Source organism: Gekko japonicus, unplaced genomic scaffold, assembly GCF_001447785.1.
Source record: "Gekko japonicus isolate JY-2015 unplaced genomic scaffold, Gekko_japonicus_V1.1 scaffold148, whole genome shotgun sequence".
Lineage (NCBI taxonomy): Eukaryota > Metazoa > Chordata > Lepidosauria > Squamata > Gekkonidae > Gekko > Gekko japonicus.
This window is the reverse complement of record NW_015170892.1, coordinates 1,089,116-1,111,938: the sequence shown is the minus strand read 5'-3', so window position 1 is coordinate 1,111,938 and position 22,823 is coordinate 1,089,116. Positions and strand designations below refer to the sequence as shown.

The 22,823-nt window shown below is 42.0% G+C and overlaps 1 protein-coding gene across 1 annotated transcript in view; it reads left to right on the top strand.

The window, feature by feature from the left end:
• ARHGAP10 (Rho GTPase activating protein 10) overlaps positions 1–22,823 on the top strand; it is a 178,051-nt gene that overhangs the window by 108,689 nt on the left and 46,539 nt on the right. The window contains exons 15-18 of the mRNA XM_015418456.1: positions 2,907–2,994; positions 3,993–4,051; positions 8,956–9,061; positions 10,525–10,684. Of these exons, the coding sequence (XP_015273942.1) occupies positions 2,907–2,994; positions 3,993–4,051; positions 8,956–9,061; positions 10,525–10,684 (413 nt within the window). The remainder of the gene's footprint in view (positions 1–2,906; positions 2,995–3,992; positions 4,052–8,955; positions 9,062–10,524; positions 10,685–22,823) is intronic.

Here is a 22,823-nt window from a genome sequence, read left to right as displayed (position 1 = left end):
ATCTGTCCTCTAGACTACTTCATAGTGGTGTTGTAGAGATAAAAGCGAATAATACCCAGAAATTCTTAGAGAAAGGCAGGACAAAAAAGTAATAAACAAGTGATGCTAATTCCTTTCTTTACCCACTGCATGACAGATTATGCAGAATTCCAGGAGTCACAGCGTTTTGGTCTTATCTTAACCTCACTTGATGACCTCTTGAACAAGGAACACTGAGTTTTAAAAAAACGTGTTACCTTATGAGTGGCTTCAACTTAGAGGAGGGTTTTTTTTACAATTATTCTGTTAACAATGTTAACAGTATAGATAAATGGACTCTAAATTGGCTGTTTCATTGTACAGTGAAGTGATTGCCCTAAATTACAGCGAGCTTTCACAAATACCAGAAAGTTGAAGGATAGTTCAAGTAGACATAATAGGATAAAAAGAGAAAAATACATCTTGTTAAGTGAATTTTTCTTAACCAGAGAGCTGTGTAAAGGTCTAAGTCTAACTATTCAGGTTTAGTCCCAGAGTACCTCTTCCACATGAAAAAAAAAATTATTATATGTGAAATGAAGCCTTACTTCACTAGGAAAAAACCCACCAAATGTGAGTGAAGGTGCCGGTGGTGGAATGAAGACTTCCTTCTCCCACATCCAGGAGTCCAGCTCCTCCTCTCTGCCCCACCATCATGCTGTCCCATGTTGTCTTTCTAAGCAGCTTCAGTCCAGGGTCGTATGTCTGATCATTGGGGGTATGGTACACCAAGCAGGCTCGGGTGCAGGTGGGAAGAGGGAGACACAACGCTCCATTGGTTCACTATCATAACTCAGAAGGCAATATGACTCAAGAGAGCTGTTCTAGATTGGAACTGAGCAGTGAACTATGGTGTCACTAATATGCTGATGATACGCAGCTCTACTTGTTGTTTTCCCCTGATTCTAAGGAGGCTGTGGTTTGTTTGAACCCATGATTGAAGGCAGTGATGAGCTGGAAGAGAATGAGCAAACTAAAGCTTAATTCAAACAAGGCTTTGGGTTTAGAGGTTCTATTGATGTGAGATCTGTATACTTGGATACAGCCACAGAGAAAACTTAAGTGTCTAAGTTTTCTTAAGAGGGTTCCAGGTGATCATCTGTATCGGTCCATTCTAACGTATTTGAAAAAGTGTGTATGCACACAAAAGCTCATACTTTGAATAAACCTTTCTTGGTCTTAAAGAGGGTTTGGCAATTTTTGCTTTCCTCCTTCTTGCTGCTGCTCTTTTAGCACCGATCCCTCAAAATGTTCCTGAAAGTCCTCTGGCATAAAGGAACAGCTTAGTGGGGTCTGGAATGGAAGGGAGGAGTCAGTAGAAATCCCTTCCCTTGTCTTAAGAAAACCTAAGTGCTCTTAAGTCTTTACAATGTGATTGGAAACAGGCCAGTGACCGGTAGAAAATATTATTTGACTCGTATTTTTAATTATGTTTAAATAATTGATGTACTGAGAGAGAATATTCAGTTACAAGAAAAAATTGGCTAACATAGCCCTTAGAAGAGAAGCATTTAGTATCTGTTCAAAAAGACTACATCTTTAATAAAGGGGCCTAATTTGATCTGTTGCTTATCTGACAAGCCCAGTTCCATCTTAAATATAAAATCTATGGACTGATAAACGTAATCAGTGTCAGTTACCACTGCTGTAATTTTTTGTATGTTTTCTGTCACTTCCCATAACAAAAAAAACCCTGAAATGTTTTTTAGAGAATCATAAGGTACCTCAGTCAGTTCATTTTATTTGTGATGCACTGGACTGTAAAATAACATCTTCAAGATAAAGTGATAGCACAGATTTGTATTTTAAAATACAAATAGTGCCATAGTTTCATTTAATTTTCTTTGTCAGGATGAATTTTTTATGTTTTCTCATTCAGGCGTTTTACAACTCAATTTTACTGAGCCTCTGTCAAGTTATAGAAAATGAAACCAATATGATGGTTATTGTAATGTGTAAAACTGACGTTAAAAAAAAGAATTATGGATATATGACTTGGTTCCTGTCGTCCTTTAATTACAGATTCAGCCAGCGATAGACTGCTTTCAGTTTATGGTTGTTGTGCTATAATTTAGTATACTCTATTAATTTCTTGCAGAGTGACTGGCATCACTATAGGAACTTGTTTTTCTGTACTGTACTTAAGGAACAAGATTTTTATTATATAAAAAAGTCTCTGCCCACCTCTCCCCAGAGTATTACTACAAGAATAACAGTGCTGTCCTATGTACTGAAAGCAGTTGGTTTAGACTGGAGCAACCATGATAGTAAATTTCTTAATGTTATGAAATAAGCAACCAAGATTGTTTAGTTTTCTTAGTGCTTTAAGTGTTTTCTCTGATAACATATTTCATTTTATAAACAACTTTTTTACGATAAACTCTGGGTGTTGACTGGAAGCATTAATATCTGTACAATACTTTTAGACTAGCATTATTTCTGTTATATCATCTGGGGCAATGTTACTGAATATTGCCATGGATATATTTTTTTTGCCAACATTCTGCACACTGTGATTTGTTGATGTGTTGCAAGAATGTTTGCTCAGCTTCTTTCAGCTTTGAAGAAGAGGTCTAAGTCATTGCCCTGTCTCAGTAGTGTAGATCTCCTTATGTGACCTGCATGCTGGATGCATGATACAAATAGTGCTGGGGATTGGTTGCCTGTGGTATGTATACTAACACACCATCAACACTCACAGTCTGCAGTATTGTCATGCTTGGATGTGCAGAATGGGGTTGGTGCCCCTGTCATGTCCAGACCTGTATTGTCATAGGTCCAACATTAGTGTGCTTCCCTTCTCACAGTTTTGTTTTATAGATTTCATTAATGAAAACTGTAGCATATGATGAATGTGATTTCTACCCTCTTTTTGTTGTTTTCATTAGACACAAAAACATGTAGTGAAGTTGATCTGGAAAATTCCATGGAATGGGAAGTGAAGACAATAACCAGTGCAATGAAACAGTATTTGAGGTAAGCTTACACTTTGTAAATGCACAACAGTTGACCAAGGATTTAAAAGTTTTATTGTACAGTCAAAACTGTATGTTTCTTTTTAATGGAAGCATCTGTGATGTTATTGTTGGTGGAAATATTCATGAAAACCCCTTACAGCCCAAATCTGTGGTTTGGCCTCCAGAGCTGATTAAAGCTGATTAGATATATATCAGTCCTGTCAGCTAGCTATTATATTTTAGTCCTGCCCTTCCTACAAGTATCCCAGGGTGCAACCTTGCCAACCCTGAGAGGTAGAAGCCAAAACTGAGAGATCACGGGAGGAGATGGAAGTCCAAACTCTTGAAATAAACATCCCATATTGACTCTCTGACTTTGGGTTCTGATATCAGGGAGTCAACATGGGATATTTATTTCAAGAGCTGATAAGTGAAAATTGATAAGAATTGTAATCACTACACGCTTAGATAAAGCAATCCTTGTGAAATGGATATTTTTATTGTGCAAAAGTCATTGCATGTGAGCGATAAAAGAAGAGAGTTTCCCACAGAATCATATAATTATTATCGTAAACTATTTTGCATATATATCATTATTGACTCTTCGTTATTTTTGTCACGGATGTTTTGTTTGGATTTCCAACCCTGAGAGGTAGGCTAGTCTGAGAGAGTATGACTGATCCAAGATAGCCAGAAAGCTAGATGGGGATTTTACCTTGCATCCTCCCAGTTTTAGTGCCCCACTCAAATTCTAATACCATGGGAAAGCTCATTTTCTTCACTCTGGCTATGTAACCCAGAGTATTCCTCTAACCCTTGTATAGTATTGATATGGTAGAGATTCCCTCCTTTCCTGTGCAAAGCATTCTGTAGTAGCCGTAAAGGCCAGTGCAAAAGAGCACAGAGTATAACTTGTAGTAGGGAAAGGTATACAGATTTTGTATTTGGGATGTTTGCACTTGTAATTAAATACTGATTTTATTTTGTTTAATAATTTCATATGACTTGTCTTTACAGAAGCCTTCCAGAGCCATTAATGACATATGATATGCATGAAGAGTTTATCATTCCTGTCAGTAAGTATTTAATTTACAATCAAATCGTAGCTCTGTTTTACTGTTGATCACAGACACAATAAGGGACAAGTTGGTTTGGGGGAAATGTGTGTGAAAGGATCCATCCTGGTAGCTAGGCAGTGAAATCCTTTTTGTAACTGCATGTGATAAAGGAAACTCAAATCACAAACTGGCTTCAGTTTAAGTAACTCAGCCAGGCTTCTTCTTTGACAGCCCGGAGACCTGTGCTGCTGGACTGTTCTTTAAAAACAACTTGTAAATAAATAAATCTTTGTTGTTTTATACAACTCCTGTCTTGGTGATCTTCTTGCTCACCATAAGCTTTATCAGTAATCTCAGATCTGGGCAGCTAACCCAAAGCCTTTTATACTCACAACCATAACTGTACCTATAACTGAGGTGAGCAACTGAGCAAAAAGTTTTATTTTAAAAGAGCCTAGATCCATAAAATCTTAAGAGGCAATTGATTTGTAAGAGACCCTCACACCTCCATCCCCCACTCCTGTATGATGGGGTAGGTCACCCAAGTCATAAGTGGTTGCCTCACCTGTATGTTCTGTGGCAGTGTTGGTGGTAGGGGAGGTCTCCATACCGGTGCTTGGAACCAGAAGAGTGTGTGTGTGGGGGGGGAGACATTGAGACCCCCCTTCCCGTGGCCTCAAACAGAAGGAAGGAGGCATACAGGACCCTACACATTCTTCTTTCCACATGCCCTATCCCTCACATCAGGGAGCAGGCCCGTGTTCCTCCTCCTCAGCCATGCAAGCCCCAATTGGGGCCCCAGGCCTCCCTGAATGGTGGTTCAGCTCGGCTGGTGGTTTCCAGCTCTCATCAGCTCTCATCAGCTCTCATCAGGTGCCACCCTACCCCTTCTCCTTCATGTCAACTGGGAGAGCAGCCTGTGCAACTTGCCAGCCCAGTGGCGATGCTGTTGGCTCCTTCACAGTCTTCCTGGGGGCCAGCCCACAGGGGTTGCAGCTGGCATTGCTAACATGGCCACCCCCACTCTGGAGGAGCTGCCACCCACCTAGGGGTAAACTATTACCCCTGGACACTCTGTTATAGATATTCCTGTAAATACATACATTGTTCAAAGATGCAAAAAGATTCTGTATATGAATAGACATTTAGCTGGAAGATGATAATCCTGGATAATCCTGGATTAATTTGCTATTTATACCATTTATAAATGTCTTGTTTACCATAAAGCAAGCATTTCCCCAGTTTTTCTGGAAGTATATTTCATGCCTCTTAGTTATTTTTTTAACATGAATGTATAGTAAAAATTTATCTTGGATCCAACAAAGGCACACAACTGTTTATATCCTTAAAGTGAACCTTGTCAGCTTCATGCTAAAAAATAATTGCCTTCTTTTAAATTTCTCAAAATAATAAATGTAAAAGTGAAATTAAGTATTTAAAGCTAAAACGAAAGACGTGGGGAGGCTGACACAGCACCTTTGTTTGGATGAACAAATGAAGGAGTTATTTTTATTTATTTATTTGTGTTATTTTTGTCTGCCTTTCTTACTGAGACTCAGAGCAGATGACACACTGGAAGTCAATGTGATCAGGATGAGACTTCTAATAAGCAGTGAGATAGGACTGGGATTGCAGAAATTTGAAACAAACATAAATCTTAACAGAGCATGGTTTTAAATAATTTTAAATTGAAAAAGTAGTTGTGAGGTTCCAGCAAAATAAAAGTCACATATTTAGTTGACTAGATGGGACTTCTGTGAAAAAATGAGGCAAACAAAGTAAAGCACTCTGACAGTGAGTCCTTGCCTTGTTAAAATGCCTTAAGAGACTAGGGAAAGGAAAGACTGATATTTGAAAAGACAAACATTTATAAATGAATGTGTCCTGGGGAAATTCTCATAGTTGGTGCTCATCACACTAGCCTCTCTCCCCCCTCCATGCACTGCGAAGCAAGTAGTTGGGGACTTTGTAGCAAAAGCTGATAAAAGTCCAAGAACTCTTAATACTTTACCAAAGGTGTATCTAAAAGAATATCCATGGTTAATTTAAGTAGGCACAATATGTAACAGTAGAATAGAATATAGCATTACTAGAAGACTCTGGTTAAGGAGTTGGCTAGTTAATCCAAATCAAAACATCTGAAATTTACCTAGCTCCTCCTTGGCTTTCATTTCTCCAATTGTAATTCCCAGGTCACACTGATGCTGTAGGTTAGATCCCACAATCCATGGGCTCCCCCACTGGAGACATTTCTGGTCCCAGAAAACTGTGTTCCTGGGGATGAGAGACTTGCATGTTCTAATGGCTGCATTGGTGGGGCTCCTGCAGTGGAGAGAGGGAAGGGGAGAAAATGCTCCTTTTGACAAGAGGTCAAAAAGGGCAACCTCATTCCCTTCCACTACAGCCACCTGACTGGTGTGGCCATTAGTACACTCTATTCCCTTGACCCTGGCAATATACTTCCCAAGACTGGAAATGGCTCTTGGGGAAGGGGAGGTGGGGAAAATCCTGGATCATTGGTGCCTTCCACTGGCAATATGTGGAATCCAATCCAGTGACAGTAGTTGCTATAACTGGCATTATTTTCTTTGCCATATCATAATCTAGATTTCATCTTTGAACCCTGTGCACCTTACATTCCTGCCTTGCTTTGGGTTACCATCTTCTTTCCTTAGTTTCTTGTCTCCTCTGCCCATTGTCCCAAGTCTCCTACTTTTCTGTCTACCCTTTCCTGATTACACTGCATACGTGTTTTTCTGTAGCCCTTGGATCTTGTTTTCCCATCTGTTCCTTCACAGTTGTCTTCTAAGGCCTTGAACAACTCACCCACCCACTCCGAAACCCCCCCTACTACTTGACCATAGGCTCTCTGTAATGGTTTGATCCTAGCTGCACTGCCAACTTTACTGTATCAGGACAGCAAGCATTCTGGCAAGTTTATTCTGCATTCCATGACATTGTACCAGCTCAATCCATCAGTGGTGCATAATTCATTGAGACAGCACAATACAAAATAGATTTTTACTTGTAAAAAGTTATGACAATTTGTGTGTTGCTGCTCACTTTCTAAAATACAGTGAATCTAGAACATAATGCTTGTGCATTAAACTTTCATGCATGTACAGAAATGCTAAGAGAAGTCTAGATGAATATCCAGGTTGTAAGAAAGTTGGATTATACCTATTTTGAAGTCTTTCCTAAATTATGGATCTAATATTCTTTAAAGAGAATGTCATGTACTGTAATGGCTATGTCTACCAAGCGAAGAAAAAACGTATAATACAAGGAAATGTATCTGTTCAGCAACAGTTTAATATATTTTGATAACTAACACATTTGTTTAAATCCTGAAGAATCTATATTGAATTGAGCTTTTGGCAGACAAAGTTTCTTGACCATAATTGGATGGCCTGCTGTGGTGGCACAGTTTTGCAGTCGAGGTTCTGCAAGCAAAGGGAGAGCTCTACATAAGAACATAAAACAAGCTATGTTGGGTTAAGCCAATGGCCCATCCAGTGGCCAAAATCCAGGTGCCATCAGGAGGTCCACCAGCGGGGCCAGAATTCCAGAAGCCCTCCCACTGTTGCTCCTCAAGCACCAAGAATACAGACATCACTGTCCCAGACATAGTGTCCCATCTATACATTGTGGCTAAAGCCACTGATGGCCCTTTGCTCCATAAATTTAGGCAGGTTAGAGATTGGGAAGAGGATCTGGAATGTATATAGGAGCTGATGGCAGTGATGCTGCAGAAAGGGTGCAGAGTGGTCTGAAAGAGGAACTTGAAGGAATGGTAGGTGGAAAATGAGGGCCTCTGAAAAAATATCACAACATCTGATATTACCTAAGATGTGTGCTTTGGAGGAACAAAGGAGGGCTGGGAAAAGATAAAGCTAGCCAAAGGAAATGCGAACAAGCAGACAGTTACAAAAATTAAGCAGGACAAGTGGTAAGGTCTTGTGGCTTGAACTAGTTGCTTTATGATTCTGTACAAAAGTAATGTGCTTTTTTAAGGAATAAAATTTATTGGTAATGGAATTGTTAGTACTGTTGCAAGCAATAAGACCAGTAAGAAAGTTATTGCCCTGTCAGTTTAGCATGTTTTATTCTGAGTCCTTTAGAATGCTGTTCTCTTGTGAAGTGCTGAATGCAAGGAGGGAAGATTACAGTTATCTAGATGCCCTTAGAGAACTCTCTTATACCTGGGGTTATTTTTAAGGGTGAGTAAGTATGGTTGTATGTACCCCTAAGGCAGGCAGTGGTCTTCAATCTTACCAGACATGGGACCCACTGAACTGCAAGCTCATAAGGGTATATCATGTGATATTAGAGTCAGGTGACAGGGAGAGAGGGGCAGAGTTATGACCTCACCAGTGTCAAGGCTAGGGTTATGGGTAGCTGGAAAAGCTGGGTACTGGTAACATAAGCACCAGGAAGTATACTGAATAGCAGCCACCACCACTGTGTGACCATGCCTCATTGCCCTCCTCCTCATTTTGGCATGGTACCCTTGTTCTCTACACAGGAGGATCTTCTAAAAGGTAGCAAAACAAATGCTGTCTTGGAACTCATGACCCACCAAATGGATCAGCTACCCTAAGGCATCTCATCAGTAGTTTCAAAGGAATAAAATAATTATTCCGTAGCAGTAGCCCCATTCTTTACACTGAAGTTTATTTCTAGATAGATGGAATAATAACTGCATCAATTTAGTTTTGAAAAATACATGAGGGGGAAAAAAGAAATATTGGAAGGATAAATTTAAAAATCATTTCATCCTTCTTTCTGAAAAAGACATAAAACGAGGAATAAGGTGAGTTGATAGAAATACTTACATGTATTGGTTTCCCATGAGTGTATGTTTATACCAAGTGCATGCTTAATAAAAAAATTAAGAACTACTGTCTTCTTTTCTTATATAGAAAGTGGTAGCCCCGAGTCCCGTGTTAATGCTATACACTTTTTGGTCCATAAACTTCCAGAGAAGAACAAAGAAATGCTGGATATTTTGGTGAAACACTTAGCAAAGTAAGCATTTACTCCTTTATGTGAAACATTTGTGACTGGTTTTCTCCTTTAAAAAACCATTAGTATCAAGATGTAAAAGATAAAAACTTCAGAAGAAATGCAACTTCAGGCAGCCAGAAATGGTGAAAACAACTTTGAGCAGACAGAAGTGTTAGAAGTCAATAGGGTTGCCAAGTCTATTTACCTTGGCGGTGGGGGAGCCTTGCCGGGCTCCGGGAGCTGTTGGTGGACGTGTGCGCGCGCCGCCAGGACGTCACTGGAAGTGACGTGCGACGTCGACACGTTGAGGGCGTGACCCCGATCACCGGAGGGAAAACCTTAGAGTTTCCCCTCCGATGATCGGGGCCACGCCCCCAACGTGATCGACGTGGTTGTATCACCTATGGTGACGCGGCCACGCTGCGCTTCGGGGGGGCGGAGTTCCCCCCGGGGCCCGATTCTGCGGCGGCGGAAATCGGACCTCCAAAGTGGGGGTTTACCCGCCCCCACTTGGCAGCCCTAGAAGTCAATCATAATTATTGAACAAGTCAACGGAATTAAAATACCAGAATTAATAATCATTATCTTAAAAGCATAGGAGAATAAATAAGCCTTCATTTGATGCTGGAAGAACCACAGATATAGTGCCAAACAATAATCCCTGGGGAAGCCATTTCAAAGTCAGGATGCCACAATTAAAAATCTTAGTTATTGCCTGACTCACCTCTGAGAAAGGTGGGTGGACGAGGTATATGGAAGAAAAATGTCCTTTCAAAATAATAATTTAGTGTTCATATTTTTAGCTCTCCTTTGCATTCAGAGATAAATACCATTCTGTATAGAAACCTGCAAAAACAGATGTGAAGCTTACCTTGTTCTGTGTGTGTGTGTTTTGGAGAATGAGGCTGAAATGCAATCCATTAATGAAGACACATAAATGTTTGTTGGCTGCATTCCTGTTTTTAAAGGTTTAAGTGATGGTGAAAGGAGACCTTATGGATAGTTGGAGATCTATTTGTATATGTTAAATTGGCTTTATGCCTCTGTCAGTTAAAATATAGATGTGTTACTCCATTTTAAAATGTAGTTCGTTACATGATGAGGGCAGAGAAAATACAAGATCATTCAAAGTTTGACAGGAGAAGTAATCATTACACAAATTATTTTACTTTACTACATTTTAATACTGTCCTTACTTCAACGAGCTCATGGCATCATACATTGTTGTACTTCCCTTCTTTTTATTCTTATAATAATTCTCTAAAGTAAGTTAGTCAGAGAGAGAGAATGACTGGCCCAAGTTTGCCCAGCAAACTTCACGACTAGTGTTTGAACCTGGGTCTTCTAACTGGTACCTTACACTAGCTCTCAGTGTCTGTGATTTAAGGAATGTAATATTTTTCTTGCAAGTTATGTATTCAAATATCAGGAATGACTCTTCATAATTTTGGTTGTTCCGTTTTCTCCTTTTTGTTCTTGAACAGTGTTTCAAACCATGCCAAGAAGAATCTAATGACTGTAGCAAATTTAGGAGTAGTGTTTGGACCAACACTAATGAGGCCACAGGAAGAAACTGTGGCTGCCCTCATGGACCTGAAGTTTCAGAATATTGTAGTGGAGATTCTAATTGAAAACCACGACAAGGTAAATACGGAGGAAGGACTTTGCTTTTATTCTGTGGTTTACATAGGGCTGTGCACATTTTAGCAACACAAGTTTGGACCCTGGGACTCTCTTCTACTAAATGAGGTGTTCATTTGTCAGAGCAAGACTCCTCTGTACATCACTGGATCCCAAACCCTGTGGTTAAATATACATTTTTTTAAAAAAATTACTACATTTATAGCCTGCCCTTCTCCCCAATGGGGACCCAACGCAACTTACATTGTTTTCTTCTCCATTTTATTTTATTTTACATACCGTAATGTAGCTGCATTCTGATTCTGTTCCACCTTCGTGGTATCTTTTTGATATATAAATGATATACTTCATGGAAAATGAGCCTTATAAAGAAGCTGAAAAACTTGAAGTGTTGATTTAAACACATACCATTGAACCCTAAAGAAAGTGCAATTTTTATAATTGAAAATCTCGGAAAATTAATTAAGAAGATATAAGGCATTCTGAATTTTCTGATACAACATCAAATAGGAGATAGTAAGTTGGAGCCAGACAAACTTTTCTGCTGATGGAAGGGTGTGTGTGTGGGGTAAGTCCTACCAATTCATTCTTCCTGCTGCAGACCCCCAGTTTGCCTCTCACGTTGTTCATGAGCCCCCCCCCATTCCCACATTTTTAAGAGATTAGTGGGTAAATTTAGTCTGAATCCAACCCAGTGCTTCTTATCTTAATTCATATTAGTTGTATTTGATCTGTACAATTTAAACTAAGCATGAAAACAGTATATATAAGAGGTATGGATATGTTTGGCTGTTATTTTAAATGTCTTTAACTGCAAAGGTTGTTTCTGATGTTTTTCCTGTATATGTATTTTACCTCTCTCTCCTCCACTTCTATCCTTACAGCTTTTCTGTGAAGTTATGTTAGGCTGAGAGGCCCATCATAAAAACATTCCAATTTAAAATCAACAGGCTAAAATCCCCAAATACTGTCCCCAGAATCCTGTAGTTATGTTGCATTAAAAACCCTGGCAAATACAATGGCCTTGCAGTGCCTCATAAAAATGCCTAAAGACATATTGACCTCCTTGGTGAGCCCATTCCACAGAGTGGGAACTACAGCGCAGAAGGTGGGCTCTGGTTGCCAGGCAAGTTGCCTTAGATGGGGGAACCACCAGTAGGTGGCAACCTGAGGATTGCAGTTGGTGCATGGGGATATAGGGGAGGAGACCGGCCTGGATCATTGCATGGATTCAGCCTCAGCTTGTTCTGCCTTAGCCACCAGACCACAGCCTCAGAGCACTAGTTTAGAATCAGGGCAGACACATCTAGAGGTTTGGGTAATGAAATACAGAGCTGGCTGTCATGTGCATATTGATGACACCCGTTTCCAAAGTTCTAATGGATTCAGCAGCCTCATATAAATGTTGAAGAGAACAGGTGACAGAAAAGAACCTCATTGTACAAATCCTACCCTGCTGATTGTGCTGGTTACGTACTAATTCAGCTCCTCCAGTGGAAACATTTTGCCTAAGATAGCTCATAAAAATGGCACCAAGTTTTTGGGTTTTTTTTAAACTCGTTGAACTCCTTCAGGAGATAAAAGTAGCTTTCATGTTTGAAGTAGCAGTATCAATTTTCTCTCAGACCCCAAAATAAAAAACATATGGATTGGCTTTTGCAACGTTGTCTTTATGCCTACTCGGGGTTCTGAGAAGTATATTTTATTTTAATATCTTTAATTGCTCTTATATTTCTGCTATCGCTTCTGCACTTGCCAGCAAGTATTGGCTTATTTGACTGACTTTCCTCTCCCACAGGCAGTTCTGCCGCTTTCCGAGACTGGCAAAAAGCTTGCTTTCAGTAAAGTGGAGACTCTCCTAGATTCATTATAGCCAAACTGGCAGACAGATGTCTATGGAAGTATCATATCAGACTAAAAATGTTTTGGTTTTAAAAATTAATTCTATTTTTCTGGACAATAACAGAGAGGTGGCAGTAGAGGCAAGCTGATTATTCACTGGTCATGCTTCAGCTATCATTTATTCTTGATTTCCTAAACAAGATCTTTTACCAGCAAGAGATGAGCTAATAAAATCCTAATGATTGCTATGTGTTGAAAATGTCTCACATACATCATGCCACTAAACAGTACCAATTAAAGCCATGTCAGGTAGGGTGGTATTATTACCTCCATATAACAAATGGGGAAGCTGAGGCAGAGAGATGTTTCTCCTCCAAAAAAATTATGGCTAGGCTGAGATTCGTTAAGCTGGTAAACTACAATGCTCTTAACTATAGTGCTACACAGGAAGAAGTGAAAAGAATTATTTACTGCAAGCCTGACTGAGTGGGGATTGATTTCAGCCGAGATCACAGTACTTTATTGTACTGCTCTTTTATCTTAAGATTTGTTAGATCCACAAGTTTCTTGCTTCTTGTGTGAGTAGGAAGAGTTTGTGTATATTAATCGTATTCTGTTGTCATATATGACGTTTTTTGCCGCCTCAGATATTTCCAGGTTCTATTAATGAGATGCATAACTTTTGGAAACTCCGTTGAAGTAAGTGAAAAATGAAGCTGTGACAATCCTGGGTTGAATCCTACCACTGTGCTCTGGTAACGGCAATGCTCTGCTCTGGTAATGGCAATGGTAATGGTACAAGGAGACTTCCTCTGACACAAGAGGCTCTTCCTCCTGAAGAAAAGCCTTTCATGTCATAGGACAGCTCCTAGTGGCAAAGCAGTTCACTGGTGTTAGCTGAGTGGCCTGGTAGGATATGGATTGTCAGTTAATTCTTTTTGATACAACCTTAAATGTGATTAAAAGATGAAAGAACAGTGAACAAATGAAACACAAAAAATGACACAATCCAAAATGATTAGCAGCGATAGAGAGGAAAATGCAGCAAACTTGAGGATCATAGAAGACTTTGAAAATATAGCATTTTCACTATTTGTCTAAAAATAACAATAGATTAGGACCAACAAATCTCACTTGGGAGGAAGTTCCATGATACTTGAGTCATTGTTGAAATTATTCTAGTCTTTGATTTCGGTAGCTTCACTTCTAACAGTGGAGACTGCAACAGTAATTCTCCAGATCTTAACTACGAAAGGAGACATACAGGAGGCGTTTCTTTGTATATTCTGAACCAGGCTATTTAAGACTATAAAACTTAAGATCAGCACCTTAAATCTACTCAGAAAACATGCTTGTAACCAGTGTAATTCAGGAGGAGCCAGTGTTTCATTTATTCTATATCCTGATCCTACAAAAGCTGGGCTACTGCATCCATTAAGTTTCCAATTGTCTTCATGGGCATCTAAAATATAGACAGTAGAAAAGCTGAAAAGTTACCAAAGTACACAGTATACCACAGTAGTCAATTTGACTAGAACCTTGGCATTCACAAAGGAGTCAGCCAGTCTCTCTCTCTCTCTCTCTCTCTCTCCTCAGAGAGAGAGAGAGAGAGAGAGAGAGACTGTTCCTTATAAAAAAATCAGCAAGTCCTTGATGATTATCATCTTTGTCTTGCCTGGGTTAAGTTTCAGTTTATTCACTTTCCTCCAACTTGTTACTGAAGGGAAAAAATAGGAGTCTTAGGATGCTGTGTTCCTTTGAATGAGCTCAGAAGTTTTGCGTGGATGCTAAAAATCATGGAAGATATGTAGGAATCCTGTGAGAATTCATAGTACAACTGCAACATGGAAAACCAGTAGTTTCCCACTACTTAAAGGACTATTCCTATGTGTTAGAAGAGGAACCAATGTTTATACTCCCAGGCCATGAAAATGGTCCAGAGGGATACCATGGTTCATAGTAAAGGCACTGGGCAATAAGGAGAGTTACTTAGGGTCAGGGGTCGTTTCGTAGAAAAACAGCTAGGGGAACTCATTAGCATAACTCATTAGCATATGCCACACCTCCTGACATCACCAGAAGTGTATCATAAGGCCACACCCCCTGACATCACCGGAAGTGTGTCATAACCTTATGAATGGTGCCTTGGTGCTTGGGGGGGGCAGCAGTGGGAGGGCTTCTGGTGTCCTGGCCCCACTGGTGGACTTCCTGATGGCACCTGGTATTTTTGGCCACTTGACACCGGATGCAGAACACCCCAGTCCCTTTCCAAAGCATGGGGAAGAAAAGTAATAATTTCAACAGAGCATCCCTAAGCATGTGCAGAAAGTTTCCTAGTCAGAGAGTAGGAAGCACACCTTCGACATGAGCAGGGGCACCGCCTCCTTTTCATCCACGAATCAGAGCCGCTGCATTTACGGGGCAAGAAGTCCCCGGTTCGAATATACACCCGGAACAAACGAGATGTCAGTCCAACCGGGGGTTCCCGTTAGTCCCTCCCCACGATGGCACCCAGCTTCCTTCACAAACCCGGAGCAGGACCAGCCCGCAACATTCTGGAATGCGTGTAGCAACAAGGCTAGCTGAGGGTGCCTCTAAGCATATGCAGAGCACACGGCCGCCGCCCAACCGGGCTTCCAGGCAAATGCGGTGGAGCTGCCGGACCCAGGCATCCGGCTGCCTTGTAGGGACCCAGGCGCCCGAGCCTCCAGCTATTCCTTCCCCCGCCCGCCTCCTCCAGCCAATGGCAGGGCCATAGCCTACCATAGTGCCAGTGAACTGGAGCCCCGCCACCCCCAGCTGGGGAGCCGAATGGGCAGGCTTGCAAACCGCGGAGACTGGAGACCAGTGGGTAAGCGGCCCTGGCTGGCGGGCCGGGCTTTCCTCAGGCGCTCGCTCCCCTCTCGGCCTCTCCTTCACTGGGCGCTCCACAGCCCTCGTGGGAGTTTTTGGGTCCTGGCCTCATCCTCCCTTTCCCTCCCTTTCCTTTTTTGGGGGGGACTGGGCCGCCCTAGGGTCTCCTCCTCCGCCTCCTCTTTGTAATACCGCCCCCCCTCCCTGAAAGCAAGTTCGGCTCATTCGTTTCGGCTGAGTCTTCCCACGTGCGCGGTTCCCTGCTCGGCACACAAAGGGGCACGGAGGAGACAATGCGCCTCTTCCACCTTGCAAACCGCCTCTCTGCTTTGCGGCTCCTTCCTTCGCGAGGGGGGGAGCGTTGCGATAGTGGGGCGGGGGCGGAGGTGGGTCAGTTGTTTGTGGAGGAGGAGGAGGAGGAGGGAATAGTGGTGGTGGAGTCTATGGCTTTGTACCTGTCCAAGGTCCCACACCTCCTGAAACCTCACGTGCGCGGCTCCCCACTCGGCACACAAAGGGGCGCGGAGGAGACAATGCGCGTCTTCCGCCTTGCAAACCACCTCTCTGCTTTGCGGCTCCTTCCTTCGCGGGGGGAGCGTTGCGATAGTGGGGTGGGGGCGGAGGTGGGTCAGTCGTTTGTGGAGGAGGGGGAGGAGGAGGGGAGGAGGAGGGAATAGCGGTGGAGACCGGGTGGTAGACAGTGGAGAATCAGGGTCTCTGAGGCTGGGCAGAGGGAGCGCGACGGCGTCTGCAGTCGCGGGGCGGATCAAGAGGACTAGGAGCTTGTCTGGCCCAGGGCCTGGGGAAGCCGGTCCAAGGCAGGGGAGGCACCCCTGAAGGAACTACCGGGGCGGGGGAGCGGGACACTTGTCTTGGGGAACCGTACGGGGGTGCAAAGGAGCTACTGATGTGAACAGCAGGGAAGTGGAGGTGTGCTGCATTTCTACCATGAGGAAATCGATGATGATGAAGAAGAAGAGATTGGATTTATACTCCGCCCTTCACTTGGAGTCTCAGAGCGGTTTAAAAACTCCTTCCCCTCTCCTCCTCACCCCAGAACACACCTCACCCGGGGGGACAGCGATCCCCCCCGAATCGACCTCTGCTTAGGGTCATACTCCCTCAGACTTTCTCTCAGTATAGATTATCTACCAAGGCAACTAAATATGTTGCCATTCCAAACTTTAGCCATAAACTAGTTTGAATTTAATTCCGATAACCTATTTCATATCAAAGCACCAACAGTTGATTGACTGCTCAGTGACTGAGAATAGTAAACATGGGTGTTAAGATAGGGCTTTTTGATACAAATTTTGATGTTGCTTCCTTAGAGTTTTCTTGTGCTTATGGATTACATTCCTGATTATTATTAACATCTTTCATTGATACATTTTCACTAGTCAGTACAGGCTAGGTTTAGGGAGCCATGTAGTAAGACTGATGACAAACTGAAACTCATCCAATAGAACTGGGCAAGAGGAGGCTCTGAACTCTCATCCTGTGTTCTGTATCCTTAGAGTCTAGGTTGCCTCAGTGCTAGTAACTAAGTAAGGGAGGTGCTATGGAGATGGCATGAAAGAGTGATTGCAACATCTTCTAGATATTTCTGTGTTCAAGAGTCCACTGTATTGAGCAGTCAGCTAAATAGTCCTCTGGGCCACCAGGGAACCATCCAGATCAGATAGGCATTAGAGAATGCTGTATTAACTGGTTCTTCTCCCCTTCAGTCCTTCTCCACTTCAGGGAAGTGTAAATCTGGCCTTGAAAAGGTAAATGATGTGCTTATAATGAAGTAAACAATGGTTCCTCCATCTATGGGTCATGCTCTTCTTGTTATGTACAGCTAATTAGATCCAAGATGAGACTTGACACACATGAAGACATGAAATCTTGAGGAACACTTCATGAGATCTCAGGACAAAAAGCTTGGATGTCAGTTCGCTCAGGGGAGAGTGTTAGAAAGGGGATGCTTGACAGATCAACCAAATCTCTTTTCTGTCCTGTTTTGTATACTCAAATTGGATTGTATTTTTGCGTATGTCTGGCAAGAGAGATGGACTTTTCAAAGAATGGTTCACAGCATTTGCTGCTCCCTAAATATCATCTCTGTGTTGCTCCTTTACCCAGCAGGCAGCAGCTAGACTTCTGTGGGCCCCTGTGGATCATCTGGTCAGGTCTCCATAATACGTCCCTGGCCACCTCCCTCATACCTGGTCGTGTCATGAATGATAGATACTTAATACCAGAGGAGATCAAAATAAAAAAGGAGTAGAAGAAGGATCTGCAGTAGGCTGACTAAGCTATCCAGGAGCAAACAGCTGGGTGCAGAGCTGGGAGAAGGGAAAGTTTGAAGATGTCTGACACTTCTTCCCCTAACACATCCTGTTATTTCAGTTCTGACATCTCCACATTCCCTACGTACAATCAGTTGTGGGCATTCCTTCTTGCTCAGTGTTGTGAGATCAGCAAACTTCTGTGTAGTACATTTAGCTTTTAAAAAAGAAAAAAAAATGGTTGTCTCAGATAAAAGTGAACCATTCAGTAGCTGGCTAGCAAACTGCAACAGGCTTGAAAAACTGTTCCTGTGCGCACACGCGAATGCACACGAACGTATGGGCTGATCAGTATTTCACTTGAAATTTGCAGTAATAACTGTAAAAATACTCTTCAGAGAAGTGGAAAAGAATATAAAAAAGAGTGTTTATGCTTTTCTCAGGACCCAGAGAGAGGGCTGTAATCCATTGTATGGAGCAGAGCATACTTGGCTAGGCTTTTTCCATGTAAAAATGTAAAAGAGTGGGGTGCTTCAAAAAGGTTTTCTACATTTTATTCTTGATGCGACACCATTTCATTTTAAAACCATTGTCCTGTGTTCAGTGAATGAGGTGGACAATCATTCCCCCATTATAAAATATTTTGGTCATCTACTAGTACAGTAGTGCTTAGATTCTAAGATGGCTGCACACTGACCCTCATACATAAGCACAGCCCTCACTGGTTTCTTATGAAATAGAACTCGGCTGAAGGCTGTCAAGTGTGTAGTTTTGAGGAGCATGAACACATACGCTATACAAATCAAGATGGCTTTGAGATAATTTTTTAGTTTCAAAACAAGCTGCCAAAACATTACAGTACAAATGGTAAATTCTAACATCCACACACAGTATGCTTTCTCGATTTTCATATACTGTATATTATTTTGGAATACTTCCCCTCAATTCAGATATAAAATTTCCAAATGGAATAGACAGCTGTTCCCCTGCTGTTCCCCTGCTGTTTGTGCAGCATAGACTCTTAACTAGACAAACAGAAGCAAGAATAAAAAATTGAATTCAGATTATTGCTACTCTCTTCACTACTGGCTGCCAGGACTTACTAAGGTACCATTTTTGCATATGTTTAGTCTATGAAGGTGGCATATGAGGGCTCTGAAGAGAATTCTGTTAAATCTATTTGATTTTTTTTTTAGGAAGTAAGAATCAGGATGTAGTCCATAAGACATTCTTCTAGAAAAATCTAATTGTAGAAATGATGTAGCAGAAAAGTCAGCTTCTTAAAGAGGCACAGCAAAAGGGGTATGTATTGTAATGTCCCTTTACAAAGGAGAAACTGAACTGGAATCATTTGTCTGGAACAGCTTGGAAGCATACTTCATAGATGCTTGGGAATCCAGCGCAATTCTGTCCTCACTATAGTCCACCTGGGCTTTGCCATAAAACGCTACACCCTTTCATCCTGTGGTGTATTTCTCAGCATCTATCCTATTGTTCCTTTACAGCAAGCCATTTCCTCAATTAAAGGGTCATTCAAAAGAGTCCCATGTGCTACTTAATGTGAGAAAGCTTTGTATAAGGAGATCTTGTGTGAGTAAATTGACTTGGTTTTCCTGTATTGTGGAGGCTCTTCATTTTGGTCCATTAACTAGTTCATTGCATTATTTTACTACTTTGTGGTCTCTGTGCATCACACTGTGCTCATGCAGAACACTATCTTGGAAACTTCTAGAGCTACAAAAAAGGTGTGAAAGCATAGATACTGTGCATGCTTGGGGTGGGGTGGGCGGAACTTTAGTCTCTCTTGCTCAGTTCCTTCCAATTCAAAGACACTGCTACAAGCAGTTTACCTGCAGTGAGGAAGGAAGGTGGGTAGTATTGAATGCACAGATAACCACTTGAATAACCAACACCTGTTACGCTTTGAGAACTTGGTCCTTTCTTCCCTCTGAATTCATTTGGCTCTAGTCTTAGCCTTCCATCCCCATAAGAACATAAAAAGAGCCTTGCTTGATAAGGCCTATGATTCATCTAGATCAGCATATTATTTTACATAATGGACAACCAGTTACTGTGGATGGCCAAAAACAGGTTATAGCGGCCTTCTCCTGATGCTGCCTCCAGGCACTGGTATTCAGAGGTTTAACTGCCTCTTTTCTTTAGTCACATGGCCAGTAGCCACTAAAAGTCCTGTCCTCCATGAAATCTGTGTAATCCACTTATAAAGCTATTGTGCTTCTCTGGCAGTGAGTTCCGCATTTTAATCATTCATTTTGTAAAGAAGTATTTCCTATTGTTAAAGGGAGTTAAATTTTTCTTGTCCATTGGTGAAGTATTTCTTTAAGTTCTTAATAATTTATAACCATTAAGCACTCACACTATCATGGAGCTTCTCTCTGGTTCTTGCTCAGTTTATACCAGTGATTGCCTATGACCTTTGCTTCCTCTCCTTCAAAAATGGGTACTTTGGAAGCTATTTCTTCAACTAGAAGACCTAGTAAGTGACATGCCCTATTCTGTGACACTGCTTCTCTGTGCAGAAGGACAAAGTAGTGTTATGTGGCCTTTCAGTTCAGAGTTGTTTCTGACTTTCATATTAGCCAGGATATAGTTCTGCTTGTTTTCTTTTAAGATGGTAAATGTGACTGTGAACTAGCAGTCTTCAAGGTCTTAGTCTTGCATTTTGAGCAGAAGTTTTAGAATGACAATGGTCCTTTTCTTTGTTACACTCATTCCAACTAGAACCATTGCATGGATTCTGAAGTACATGCAAATCTGTTTGTTTTCATTATCAGATTTTGCTGTGAACTGGCAAAAGCAATCACCATCAGAAGATATTAACTAGTCCTATGGCTGGCGTGAGTTTTCCACCCTGGTTGCACTCTTATTGGCAGAATATATACAGACGTTTCTGACCTCTTAAGAAATGTGTCACCTGTATAGTCATAAACAGCATTGCCAACAGACAATTACCACTTACAGCTTGCTTTCTGTAAACAACAAAAGCACTCAGGTTACAAAACAACTCCCAAAATCTATGATTTGCCATTGGTGTAATTTTTAACCCCAAGCCCATTTAACATTTTGTGGTTAAAAATACCTTGTGTTTATTAAGAAAATAATCCTGCCTCATGTCACAGTGTGTTTTCAAGGTCTGGATACTTTGCTACTGTGAAACTCAATGACTTCTGCAACCAGCCATAAACAAAAATGTCTTCATAGGAACTAAGGAACTGGAAAGTCCCAGGGATTTCTTGAAACAGATACAGAACTATGTATATACTATTAGCTACCCTTCCTTCCAACAGACACCCTGTAAGATAGGTGGGGCTGAGAGAGCTCTGAGAGAACTGCTCTTGAGAGAACAGCTGTCAGAGCACTTTGACTGACCCAAGGTCACTCAACAGCTGCATGTGGAGGAGTGTGGAATCAAACCCGGTTCTCCAGATTAGAATCCACTGCTTTTTTAAAAAAAAAATTATTAAGAAGAACACAACAGTATAACAGCATTCTCGTACATACCATAAAAACCTATCATTACATCAAATTGTAAACCGAAAAAAGCTTATAAACACGACTGACCCCATCATGTCTGCTCAATAATAAACTTTGTTGCTACCCTCTAGCCTGCATTCTAGTGAATGATATGATAATACCAACCTCTAGAATGGTGATCGAGCTAATGCACTGTGTCCTATGAGCTTGGATAGAAATAAAACTAAAAGCGTATCTAGGGAACATAAGAGGCCTTTGAAGGAAGTATGCTCTTTTCTGGCATATACTGAAGGACCCTAGACCAAACTGCAACAAACTGCTCATATGCCTTAGATGTATCTACTGCCGTAACTTGAGTGACCTGCGTCAGCTTATCTAAAATAAATTGATCCCAGGTTTTTCCAAACCATGTTTGTATCAGAGGGGGGGAGCTGGTTTTCCATCCAGCAGCTATGGTTAGACGTGCTGCCGCCAAAAGTTTGGATATAAGATCTTTCTGCGCCCACTGCTCTTAACCACTACACCAAACTGGTGGCCAATAGTGGCTACGTAGCCTAGGGATCTGTATTGCGTCCAACAGCAGCACAGTCCAGGAGCTGCGCTGGGCATACTGCTGTTGGCAGCGCAGACAAGGAGCTGTGCTGGGTCTGGCAGTGGTGGCACATCCCAGGAGCTGCCACCAGATGTGGCAGTAGCTGCCAGAGAGCCCGGGACCACTTCAGACCCAGCGGCAGCAGCCCTGCAGCTTGGGACTCTTCACTGGGCCTGGCAACAGCACAGCCGAGGGAGTGCCTGGAGGCCACGACGGGCTTGGCGGCAGCTGCCAGATAGTTCAGAGATCAGTGCTGGACCCAGTGGAGCCATGCTGGGCTTAGTGAAAGAATGTGGGGAGGATGGGATTCCCCTCTGAGTCTCAGAGGCCCCCACTTGTTACATATAAAATTTCACAGTTAATCACTTGGAAGAGTATCAGTTATGGGTAAGATATCTGGTTTTCTGTGGTTCTCACATGATTTTAGTTAAACTGTATTATAACATGTGGGCATGATCCAGCCAAATTTAAAGACATTCCAGTTCCACTGATTTCAGTGTGTGTGAGAGAGATGGGCCATGCATTTTGATCTTGAAATCTCTGGGACTGAAAAGTAAATCATCATAACCAGCTCTGGGGAACCATATGTTCCCCAGAGAGTACTGCAGTCAGGTTCACAGAACCTCCTTGTTCTCCCCAGCATGAAAGATGCCAGACGCCACAACCAGAGTTAGAGCCTTTTCCGTGGCAGCTCCGCTTTGGTGGAACGAGCTCCCTGAGGACATCAGGGCCCTGCGGGATTTATTAAAATTCTGCAAGGCGTGCAAGACAGATCTCTTCCACCAAGTGTTTGAGCGAGATGCCACATTAAATGGCCTACTATCTAGCCAAATACTATGCCCTACAATCTACTCTTGGCCACCGGCTTAACATCTGTGCCCATATTAGAGAACTAAGCCCTAAGGAGCCAGACACCAGCTGCTGATTTCCCTATGGTGGACAATAAGACAGTTTCCGCTATCTTTTAAGTGTTGTACTTTTAAATGCTCTGATGGTTTTAAATTGTTAAATTGTTTTTACTGTTTTATAACACCTGTGGCATTGTTAGCTGCCCTGAGCCTGCTCTGGCAGGGAGGGTGGGGTATAA